A 12,601-nucleotide genomic window follows, 5' to 3' on the forward strand; every position below is an offset into this window, starting at 1 on the left:
TCCCTCCTGCCAACTCCTGATAGAAAATGTACTCAGAAATAAAAGTGTTCACCGCAAAAGCAAGGGCCCTGGGTATTGAGAGTTTGCAATGAAACAGATAGGTCTGAAGGGTCAGGAAAGACAAAGCGTCACCCAGCACAGATGGCCCCCCAGGGTAATTATCATGTCTTCTTTTGAATGTCTGTTTTACGACTGGCCTATTTAGGTTAGCAGAGTTGCAAAGGCGACTTGTGCCACCTGATTGGTCATGGAGGCTGCCCTGCAATCTGATTGGTCATGGAGGTTGCCCTGGTGTGGCTGCAGCTTTTCCTGACCCGGGTACAAAGCTTCCTCGTGCACGTGCGCAGGGCTACACCTGCGTCTTCCCTCCGCAGCCTCTCCCTCTCGCTCTTTGGGCTGTGGTTTTAAATGGTTCTTCCTTTTATCCATCAGAATGACCCAGAAGGAAGCAATTGCCTGTAAAGTGGGTCATTCCCTGCAGCATGGTGACAGCTTCATATGATGAAGAATTCTGTCTTTGCGAAGAGCAAGCATCCAGGCAAAGACTGGGATGAGGGGACAGAGGCCAACCTGTGTGGTGAGCTCCCCATGGGAACTGTGCTGCGCTCTTATCCCCATTTGAGAGATGAAGAACCAAGGCTCAGAGAGCAACCATCACTTAGCCAAGATCACAGAGCTAGTTAGTGGAGGAGCTGGAATCTGAACTCCAGTGTGTCTGCTTCTAAATTCCGAACTCTCTTCCACTGCACCACAGGGACATGGTGGAGAGTCTGCGAACTCTATTCACTGATGGATAGAAACCAGGCTGATGTTCACCAGCTGGACACATGTGCCCCAGCAACTCAGCAGACCTCCCAAGCTACATCTCCAAATACTAATCACTCATGTAATTCGCACAGAGTATCTGGGGCCCAGCTCCAAGCTATTCCATCACAACAGAAGGGGGTATCTTATTTGAACTTGGGCCCTATAGGATCCAATTTATCTAGATGTTCTGGGGCCTCGTTGCACAAATGTGTTGAATAGAATGCCCAATACGCAAGGCAGTGGTGGCCATGGTTACTTGGAGATTTCAGATCCCAGCCGATATACCTGGCTTTCTGGGGGTGGGGAAAAGGATCAAGCCATCTCTCCCTCCTCACCGTTCATATAAATATCATGAGGACCCACCCATCCTTTGAAACAAGCCTCCCCACCACCATGTTTCCATGTTGAAGGTCAATATGGTATGTTGGTTGAAAACACAGACTCTGGAGTCAGATTGCTCAGGTTCAAATCCTAGCACTTAGCCATGTGAACTTCAGCAAGTAACTCACCTCTCGAGTAGGTATGATGAAACTACCACCTCTGTTGCAGAGTTGTGATATTTAAGTGAGCTGATAGGTGCTGAGTACCTAGGACAGCTCCTGCATATATAAGTGCTTCGGGTGGTGTTATTATTACTGAGTATTGTGCTAGCTCCCCAGGGTTCCCTTCCAAGCCAGACTTCTCAGAAAAGGCTAGAAGCACCATCTCTCCAGCTTTACACCCAGTATAGAGCTCCTTATAATCTTGTTTCTGCTAACCCCCTCGCCCGGCATGCCCCTGCCCCCCACTGAAACTGCTCTCTTGAAGGTGCCTAGTGGCCTCCCTCCCGTGATCGTGGATGATGAGTTCTTCCAGCAGACACTATGCTGGCATCTCTGCAGCGTGTCACACTGCTGGCCTTTCCCCCTTCTGAGCTCTCTTTTGTTTTCACATCTCGATGCTATCGATTCTCTGTTTTTGACATAAGGTTTAAAATGTTAGGTTGAATAGAAACTAATCATCATTCATCTCCTAAGTTTCCCCCCTAAACTTGTGCTGACAGCACATATTTTCCCCCATCATTCTCCTTTTTCATTAGAGAGATCTGAGTGTTTCAACTATTTGGGGATCTGGCAAACTGAGGTTTCACCAAACACACAGAGCCAGAGATGGGACTGCTCAATAGCCATCCATTTTTATCCACCAAGGTGGATTTTCTAGCTCCAGGGAAAAGGCTGGTGGGAATTCCTGATGTGTTCCCATTTTCATTATGCTGTAGGACATGCTATAGGAGATGCGTGGGCACAGAGGCAAAGCAGAAGTGGTAACAGTTCCCAAATGCATGCAGACATGTGACATATAGCCAAGTTCGCTGTGCCAGGACCTACATCTAGAACCATTTACCCCCTGCAAGCTCAGCCTGGAACCAGCCCTGAGTCCATTTCTATCCTGATTCAGAGAAGGGGAATACATTAAGGACTCCAGCCTGTCTGCTGGCCATATTAGTGTCAGAAACTGGGGTCCAAGCCCGTGCCTCATATCCCAGTCCCTCTATCACAGATTTGTCTTAATATCGACAGTGCAGGGAGCACTTTGCAACCCCAGGCCCAATCCCCCAACACATACACACACTCATCCTTTGCAGAAGCCGAGAGCCTGCATCTGATCCAGGGCTTTGCCTCAGCTGCTGAATGGGTAGTTATGTACTGCCTCTTCTTAGTGTTTATGGTAGGTCTGGCACATACCAGGCACCTGGTCCATGTTGGAAGAACCAAACTCTTGCTGCCAATGGCCTCATGCCTGCTGCAAGAGACATGAGAAAGAACAGCATAAAGAGCATGTCTTCTGGAATAAGACTCCCCAGCTCCGATTTGGATTGTGAAATTTACTAGCTTTGGGGTGATGAACACATTCCTCAAATTCTTTGAGCCTCAGTTTCCTCAAAGTCGTGAGGATTAGAGATGACATGTGGAAATGTGTGCAGTAGTAATGCCCAGCCTGGGTTAGATCTTGATGAATGGTTATGCAGAAACAGAATATTACAACTCTCTCCCCCTTGAGAAGGGAAATAAATCAGAACTATAAGTTTTCCTTTAGGAAAGAATTAACTATAATTAAAAGAATGAAGCAATCACTCAGACCTTATTTATCCAATGCAAAAATGCTGTTTCTGCTCTGAAATATCTGTAGGGTTACAGAGCAGGTTAGCTGGACTGTTTGGGACCAAAATGAAAAGTCTCCATTCAGATTGCCTCTTGCTGTACTTGGAACTTTTTTCTGGGTTTTCATCCTCCCGGAGCTTCCTGACACTCAAGGTCTAGGAATGCAAGAGATTTCTTGGTTGTGTACAGGTCTATCTTCTTTATCTCTTTTAAAAATATCAACCAGAGCCCTGTACTCTGTGTAGACTTTTGAGCTTTATTAAATGCATTTTACATTATTGCCTGAAGTCATAGGACATGGCAAGTGTAGGAGATTGCTGAGAGTTTATACATGAAATCACCTGAGCTGGAAATGCTGAGGATTTGTTTGTGTGTTTTTTTACTTTCCCTCTTCTTGTCCCCTCATCCTCTGGGTGTTCTCCAGCACTATGAATGGCCCGTGTGTTTTCAGGTGTTTGAAGGAGCAGCTGCCTCTGCTGATTCTCTTTGCTGGAGTGATTTGTAACAGTCTCTATTGATAAAAGCAATTTCAGAAACCAAAACTCAGCCCCAAACTCAATAATAGCAATTGTTATTGTTGTCATTATTATTATTGAATTCCCATATATCAGCTGTTCTCAGACGGTGGCAGCCACCCACCTGCTATGGCACCTCCTGCCTTCTGTCCCCAGCTTTCGTTTATTCATCCAGTAAATATTTATCAGGCTCCTGCTTTGAGCTGGGCATGGTTCTGGATGCGACAGATGCAGAAGTGAATGAGACAGGCACACCCCTTCCTGCTTTCATGTTGTCCATTCTAGTGGGGGAGGCGGACAATAAACACAAGACAACGGATGTAATGGTAGATGGTGGTAAGTGATACGGGAAAATGAAGCCCAGCAGTGGGCTGCAGAGCGATGGATGGAGGCATCACGTCAGACCATGTGGTCAAGGAAGACCCCTCAGATGACGGGCACTTGAGCAGAGACCCGTGTGTGGACAGGAGCCAGCTACAGGATTGCGGGGAAAGGGACACGCATCCCCAGGAGATGGAAAGATGGTGTGAAGGTCCCAAGGGCAAGATGAGCCTGGAGTGTCTGAGGAACATAAAGAGGGGACAGTGATCTTAGATAAGATTAGGAGGTGGGGACAGGTGGTAGGTCACACAGGGCCTCCTGGGCCAGGGTTTCATTCCAAGGGCCCTGGGAAACCAAGGAGAAGCACAGGTTGGCTGTGGATTAAAAAGATCAGTGGTGGCTGCGCAGAGGATGCACTGCAGGATTTGAGAGCAGAAGGCAGGACCACACAGGAGGCGGCTGCGGAAGTTCCAGGGAGAGACAGGGTGGTCTGGATTAGAATGGTGGAGACGGAGGTGTCGAGAAGGGGCTGGGACCAGGTTGTATTTTGGAAGTCAAGCTGATCGGACTGGATGGTGGACTGAGGTGGGGTGCAAAGCACAGAGAGGAAGGACAGCTGACCCTATGCCTTCCCATCCCGTGCCCTGCCAGCCTTCCTGGCCGCCCGAGACCCTGGGCCCAGCTGCCCCCTCTGCCCGTGCACCTTCCTCACCCTCTACCTCCCAGTCTGAACATCCCAGAGCCCTGCTCCCCCCTCACCTCCTCTCCCATCTTCTCAGCTTCTGTTCTGACCAACTCCAAGAAGGAGAGGGAGAAGGAACAAACAAAAAAGGACACGGCTAGATTCCACAGGCAGCTGCCCTCACCCAGTGTGAATGTGTCTGGGATGTAAATCCGTTGTCTCTCTGGATAACAGGAAACAATTACTCATGCAGATGAAAAACTGTTATTCCTCTCCTTGACAGCTAACATCTCAAGGAGCCTTTACTATGTCAGTCCTCCGTTGAGATAGAAGCTAATATTTTCCATCTGTGGTCTCTGGGATAATATAAGGCAGCTCCTGGTTTAATAATGAGCTTCCAATTTTTGGCAGAGCCACAGAGTTACAAGGCAGGGGGAGGAAGGCGGCAAAGAACAGTGAAAGAGATTCCAGGAGAGCGCACCTGAATTGTGGGAGAAAGTTATTTCAAAATCAGGGAAGTCAGACACGGTATTGGCCTAGTTCCTGAGATGACATGGGGCTCCCAGGAGAGATCAACCACATCAGAAGATGGTCCCTGGGCAGGGAACAGGGACCACAACTGGAAATCAGGGTCCTGGGTTCCAAGCCAGGGCTTGTTATTTCATTTACTCATTTGCTCATTCAGCATGTTCACTGAGCATTCATGGTGTGCCAGGCCATGTAGGTTCTGCATTAGGCACTGACAGGGTGGAGAGAGGGAGGATTAACAAGTGAACAAAAAAATTACAATGCAGGGCAATAGATGTTAGAAGAAACCAGCACAGATCTGGGTGCTGCTGGCAAGAGCCCACAGGAAGTAACATCTAAGCAGAGGGCTTAGGACAATGTGGGCAAAGGTGGAGGGGGTGGAATTCCAGGTAGAAGGAACAGCATGTGCAAAGGCAGAATGGCAAGAGATGCTTGGCAGACTTGGAGCTGCTGGGAGCTCAGTGTAGCTGAAGTACGGATTATAGTGTGTGTTAGGCAATTTCCACAATGGCTCCCAGTTTTTCCCACTTCCTGGAGTTCATACCGTTGCAGAGTTCCCTCCCCTTGAATGTGGGTATGACCTGTGACTTGTTTCTAACCCACAGAATACAGGACAAAGGTGACACAATGTATAGGATGTACATGCTTAAGGGATTATATTGCATAAGATGACAGTGCCCATCTTGCTGGAGCCTCTTACTTCTTTGCTGGCTTTGAGGAAGCAAGGAGCCAGTTGGGAAACCCCACATGGCCAGGAATGTGGGCAGCCTCTAGGAGCTGAGAGTGGGCTCCAACCAGCATCCACAGAAAATGAGGTACACCCCTCCCTGCTTTCACGATGTCCGTTCTAGCAGGGAAGACAATAAACACAGGACAACCAATGTAATTCTAGATGGTGTTAAGTGTTACAGGAAAATGAAGTCCAGCAATGGGCTGGAGAGTGATGGATGGAGGTGTCATGTCAGGCCACATGGTCAAGGAAGACACCTCAGAGGAGGGGCACTTGAGCAGAGACCTGTGGGAAGACAAGGAGCCGGCTATGGGATGGGGCAGTGAGGGGGTCAGTGTAGGGAAAATACAGGAAAATGGTCAGGGCCCCTCAGATGTTCAGAATCTTGCCCAGCATTTGATGTAAATATGCACGTGCGCTCAGGTGTTCCTTGGTTATTGTCTAATGTAATTGTGCATGTGTGCCCAGGTGTTCTTTGGTTGTCTGACTTGAACCCAAGTGTCCTGGGTTATCGGACTTGAGTATAAAGGACGAATGGCTCTGATCCATAGTGCCCCCCACCCCAGAGATGCCCCCAGGGGGGCCACGGGGAAGCTGCTACTGCTGGAGGCTGTTGCTATAAGCTGCTGTTGCTGCCAGGGCCCCCGGGACCTTCTGGGAGGCCACCGCCACTGCTGCTGGAGGCTGCCATAAGCTGCTGCTGCTGCTGAGGACTGAGCTCATGTCATCTGCCAATGGCTCCTGGGATCTTTCCCAATTACCTAGCTTATGGACCTGTGTGTGAGGGGTCTGGTGCCCAGCCAGGCATGTGAGGGGTCTGGTGACCCAGCCAGGCATATGAGGAGATCTGTGACCCAGTCTGTACAATGGGTTTGAAGGGTCTGTGGGCCCTAGCCCTAGCAATACAATTGGCTACATCGGCAGGATTCTGACAATTGCCCTAGCAATACAGGCACACATTCCCAGGAGATGGAAAGATGGTGTGAAGGTACCAAGCACAAGAAAATGAATCCTTCAAACAATCATGTAGGCTTGGAAGCAGAGCCTTCTCCAGTTGAGCATTCAGATGAGACTGCAGCCCAGCATGTACTGTGATTTCAACTTTGTGACACGCTAAGCAGAGGTCCATGCCCGGACTTCTGACCCACAGAAACCAGGAGGTAATAGATGCATGTTGTTTTAAGTTGCTAAGATTATGGTTGCTTTTTTCATAGCAATTGATAACTAAAAGACAGAAGGAGAATGGTGAGAAAGAGGGTCATACTGTGGATAGCCTTGCAAGCTACAGAAAGAAGTTTGGACTGACAAGCTCACTGACCTTATATGAGTCAGTTATCCTTGTAGGACCTTGGTAAATTGGGCTAGATAATCTCAAATAAAGCATGGACTTCACCAGCTAAAGCTCAGTGAGCCTGCTATGAACTGGACACGGTTCCAGAGCAGACTGGAAAGGTTTACTTTATACCCACTTTAGAAGGAAAGTGGTAACCCCAGGAGCCAGGAGGGGATTCCTGGGGACATGTCCCACCAGCTCACCTGGCCTAATCTCATTTCCTTCCTGAAGGGCAAAGATTTGGATCAGGCTGTGCCAGTGGAAGGAGAACCTTGCTTGAAACTGGGGACGACAAACTACAGCAGGTGTTTTCTCTCCACTTCACAATTTAAGTCTAAAAGTGACAAAGAATGCAGATTATACATTCACATTTCCCCCCACCAAAGGACAACCACAAATCCACCATTATGTAACCTCTTATGACTTATTTCACACAAACAAAGCTAGCTTTTATGTTTCTAGAGTCCATAATCACCATAATGGTGTGATTTGAGAAGCCTCCAGGGAAAGGACTCTTTCCCCAAAATCGTCTTCTCCCACTTACTATCTCCCTATTAAGGCTTCATTCTTTGGGGTCTTGAACATTTGCGACCCTCTGCAGCAGTGTTTCTTGGATGATAATTGACATTATAATGGTATTACCATCTGACCCCACAGGAAGCAGGTAACACCTTTAGGACTTCTCAAACTTTACATGCCCACAAATGACCAGGAGGCTCACTAACACTGCAGACTCTTAAGGCACCACCATGCAGAGGTTCTAAATGCCCTGATTGGGGGTTGGGGTCCAGGAACATGCTGGTTTTTAAAGCATCACATGATTCTGACATGGGTAGTGCTTTGAGAACCTGCTGCCTTGATGTCAGCTCAAGGCAATGGTCAGTCAACATTCTTAAACTAAAAGCTTTGTAATCCAGTCCTATGGGTATCAGCTGATTCCACAGTTATCAACTAGTGCTTAGCTAGTTACCTGCTCATTAACACCACAATTCTCACCTCCCACAAGGAATGGCCAATAGCTGGCACACAGAAGCACAGACTGAAGGACAGGCCCAAAGAGGAAGGGGCAGCACAGAGGGGCTGGTTAGGAAGGCGGGTCTGCAGAGCCAGAGCAGCCCCCTCCTGGACCTCGCTTCCCGGCTGCATTCTCACGCTGCTTCCATGGCTCACCCAATCAGTTTACAGGTGACTCCATACACCTGTCTGCTTCTGCATTTCCAACCCCAGCAGGGTCTTCATCCGCACCTGGAGGAGGCTAGGGAGTGGTCACTGTCTTATCCAAGTCTGGCTGAGGGCAGCTACCAGAAGAGGCTGCTTAAAACACACCCATGGAAAGGAGCGAATTGAGTGAATCAGGGAATTCCTATCTTGTCAATGCTGGAGTGAAGAAGAGACAGCTCCATTCCATTGGGCCCATTCTGCAGATGGGGAACTGAGGCCTGCAGAGCATGTCCTCTGAGCCTTGTTTTTAAAGATAAGACACAGTGACATGTAGTCAAAGGACCCTGAACCAGAGGTGCAGAGATCTGAGCTTTAATTGTACCTCTGCCACAAATGCCCTGGGTGACTGCAGACAAGCCACTTACTCTCTAAGACTAGAGGAAAGTCAGAAATTGATGGTGAGTCATTCACTCTGCTGACATTTATGGAACTTCTGCTAAGTGCCAGGCCTGGGGATACAAACCAGTGAAGTACATGGGTTCCAAACTAGCCAGACCATGTAATGGAAGTCGGGTTTTTCTCTGCAGCCATGTGTCTATGTGGATATCGGGCACGTTTTCTCGCTTGCTGAGTCTTGTTCATGTACATGGAGATGAGGGATAAGAAGGCCTGTGATGAGAGCAGGTGTGCAGAGCGGTCCCCGGCCTGCAGAGGGATCTCAAGCAGCAGACGGCATTAGGCAATGGACTGCTGTAAAGAACCAGCAATGGGCACGAAATTCAGTAGAGGAAGGTCCACTCTGGAAACTACCTCTTGCAAGCCATCCACCTCTGGACACTTAGCAGGAGGGCTTAGTTGGGAACATTTGTGATCATGCTGCAGGACGTCATCTGTAATTCCCACGGTCTGCAAAATGGTAGATTTACACCCTTCTACATTTAATAACTTTATCCTAATCAAAACTATAGGGAAAAGCATGTATGATACCCTAGTAACTTTTTGAAATACAGAAAAATACATACCAATTATTGTAATTATCTGTAAGGAAAATGAAATAAAGTGGTCAAGCTCCCTCAGCTGTTTGGAATCTTGCTCAGCATGACATAGCCTGTTTAATGTAAACATGTTAATTGTGCACGTGTGCCAGGTGTTCTTTGGTTATCTGACTTAAGTATAAAGGACGAACAGCTCTGATCCACAGTGCCTATGGGATGCCCTGGGAGGCCACTAGGGTGGCTGCAGCTACTGGGGGCTGCTTCTAGTTACCTGAGCTCACATCTGAATAAAGTCTGTCAACTTTACACACTGCTCCCAGGATCTTTCTCCAGTTACCAAGCTCGCGACCTGCATATGAGAGGTCTGTGACCCAATCTGCACAATGGGTTTGAAGGGTCTGTGACCCAGCCTGACATCATCCGTCTTTACAGCAGTTATAGCCCATCAGAGAAAAATGTTGACTCATGAAAAAGCATTATAGATAGGATAGAATCATTAGCAGTAAGAGGTGGACTGTAAAACTTTCCAAATGAGTAGAGTTAGTAGTAAAGGTGACCTGGGCTCCAGAGGGATCTCTGGCCATAGAATGAAGCAGGAGGTGGCAGGTGAGCCCAGCCAGGAGAGAGGAGGAGGCTGGGCTTGTGGCTGGAACCGGCAGCCCTGAGCACAGTGAAGGTGCAGCATGATACCCAGCAGGGGCCTCTCCAAGTGGAGCCATGGCCCTCACCCCCTACCGTGCAGCCAGGGCAGCAGGCAAGCTCGGTGAGCAGAGGGGGCTTCAGAAAGGGGACTTTGGGCAAAGGACCCATGAGGTCCCCTTCATGCTTATGGGGTGGTCTGCAACTAATCTCTCTCCCCTCCCTACCCTCCAATCCCACCCCTGGTTTGCAGGGAGAGGAACCAGGAAGGGCCATGCCATGACACGACCTGGCAGCAAGAAGGCAGGCTCCCTGCGTGTCTGTGAGGTAGGGCCTGTGGCTCACAACAGTCAGTAGTGCAGTAGTGGAGCACTGGATCTGGAGCAAGGCAGACTCTGGTTCAAATCCTGCCTCTGCCACTTACTAATTAGCTGGCCTAGGACATCCTTCCTTACTTTTCTGGGCCTGTCTCCTCCTGTGAAACTGAAAAAGATGACCTGCCTTGTCCAACACCGCATCCCCCAGGGTTTACTGAGCACATTGTGAGTCAGGTGAGGATGCTGGTGCAAGGTCCGGTGAGATGCTGAGTATGGCTAACCATCATACACAGTGAGGCTTCCATTCGCCAGCTGCTCCAACATCTCATTTAATCTTCATGACATGCAGGGAGGGGCAGAACTGTTCCAGTGAACAGCTGAGGAAAGGAAGGCTCAGGAGGTGAAACAACCGCCCGAGGAGACTCGGCTTAGCACAGCAAAGCTGGGCATGGAAGAGCCTGTCAGAGCCCAGCCCAGCACTTCACTGGGAAGTTCTGGGCAAATGTTTGGGGTTGCCCATGGTCCCTGCTCCTCTTCCCAGGCTGCCCCGCACACAGGGCTGGGTGCACTGTGAGTGGCAGCGGCTGGTCATGGGAGTGACTGATGGAGGATGGGACAGCATGACAGAGCATTCCACCCCAAGTCAGGAGGCCGGCCCCTAAAGTGCAGTGGGACCTCAGCCAAGTCACTCCCCATCTAGGCCTGGGCATGAAAGAGATAACAGATAATAAAAGTCTTTGCAGAACTCGCAGAGCCCTGATCAAACATGAGTCGTCATTTGGATCAGAGAGAGCGAGTGTTGTGCTAGTGGAAGCAGAGCTGGGCTCGGATCCTGGGTGGCCACTCTCTAGCTGTGTGACTCTGGGTGAGCCACTTAACCTCTCTGAGCCTCAGCCCGGCTCCATTTCCTTGTCTGTACAATAAGGACAGTAGTAATGCCTCCGTTGCAGAGTTGCTCTGAGGTTAATAGAGGTAACACAGGCAAAGTGCCACAGCAAGGTGCCAGGCCCACACGGGTGTGCAATGAATTGTGCTGTGATGATAGGAGGAGGGGGCACAGCAGGGACCCCTGTTTCCCTGCATCCTGCTGGCTCCATGCATGGGAGGAAATGCCCAGTAAACCTGTAGGATCCAGTTGAATCTACCAACCCCAGATAAACACCCATATGCAGTGGTGACATTAACCCACTTGCAGTCGCAGTAAAAACGTGCTTTGCCCACAGCTCAAGACAGGAGTCCTGGTGGGTGTTTACTGAGCAGGGCAGGATCTACTTTCTTTCCCTCCAGATTTGAGCTGAGCCCTGGAAGGGAGGTCCAAACACCCAGCCTTTCCCCAGTTAGTGGTTGTTTTGGGAGATCACCTGCTGTGTCTGAAGGGGAGGGGACATAGTGGGGAGAAGGTCCACTGTAGTGGATTGAATTGTTCCCCCAAAACTCACTGAAGCTTGAATTGTTCCCCAAGTTTTATGTATGAGAAACTTGGCCCCCACTGTGACTGTTAAGAGGGTGGGAAATCCCATTATGGTAATTGAAAGGTGGAGCCTTGAAGAGGGGATTGGATTGTAGGACCATGCTGGAGTGAATGGATTAAAAATGGTGGTCAGGGGCGTGGTTCTGAGGGTTTTCAAAAGAGTGAATGAGGAGGTTATGCTCTCTGCTCTGCTCTCTCTGCTCCACCGTTTTCTACAGTGTGACGCCCTGCTGTCACTGTTGCTACCACCAGGGCTCTCACCAGATGCGTTCCCCGGACTTTGGACTTCCCAGCCTCAGAAACAGTAAGCAATAAATTTCATTTTCTTTATAAAACACGCAGTTCCGTGTATTTGGTTATAAGCAACAGAAACAGACTAATACATCCACCAGGGATCAGAAGACCCTGGTGAGCTCAGGCCTGTCACCTCTGAAGGCCTCACCTTTCCCATGTGTCCATCCAGGAGCCTCCTTTGTGTCACTATGGACTCCATCCTCTTGGTGGATTTGGAGTCAGACAAGACCTGGGTTCAAATCCTGATTGCCACTTAGGAATGATTTGACCTTGGGTAAATTCCCTCACCTCTGTGGGCTTTAGTCTCCTCCTCTGTGCAATGGGGTGATGCTGCTTCTTACCTGCTTGTTGTGAGGATAGAGTTAGATACTATGTAAATGCTTGGTAGGCACTTAAACATGTCTTATAAAATAAGGGATCCTTTCTTACCTTTTAGATTTTCAGTCTTTCACTCTTTACCTGGAACTTGACAGACCCCTTCTAACCCCATTCTGGCTTCGGCTGTGTGACCTGCTTCAGCCAAGGGGACATGATACAAGCAGAGGCCAAGCAGATGTGGCTCCCCTTGCCTCTCACAAGTGTGGGGTTGCTGTCTCTGGGACCCACACCATCACCACAGAAATGTGCTCCAGCTCACCTGTTGGAGAGATGTAAGAAGCAATGGAAG

The 12,601-nt window shown here is 49.2% G+C and overlaps 1 protein-coding gene across 1 annotated transcript; it reads right to left on the reverse strand.

The window, feature by feature from the left end:
• Positions 1-8,774: 8,774 nt before the first annotated feature.
• Positions 8,775-12,133, reverse strand: LOC103608672 (putative T-cell leukemia/lymphoma protein 6; the record flags this gene model as incomplete). The annotated part of the gene is made up of 3 exons (XM_008593071.1): positions 12,083-12,133; positions 9,029-9,124; positions 8,775-8,923 (listed from the first exon to the last, which is right to left on the reverse strand). Coding segments are annotated over exons 1-3 (296 nt in total), but the record flags the coding sequence as incomplete, so codon positions are not given.
• Between the last annotated feature and the right edge of the window lie 468 nt (positions 12,134-12,601).

Source organism: Galeopterus variegatus, unplaced genomic scaffold, assembly GCF_000696425.1.
Source record: "Galeopterus variegatus unplaced genomic scaffold, G_variegatus-3.0.2 Scaffold8676, whole genome shotgun sequence".
NCBI classification, from domain to species: domain Eukaryota; kingdom Metazoa; phylum Chordata; class Mammalia; order Dermoptera; family Cynocephalidae; genus Galeopterus; species Galeopterus variegatus.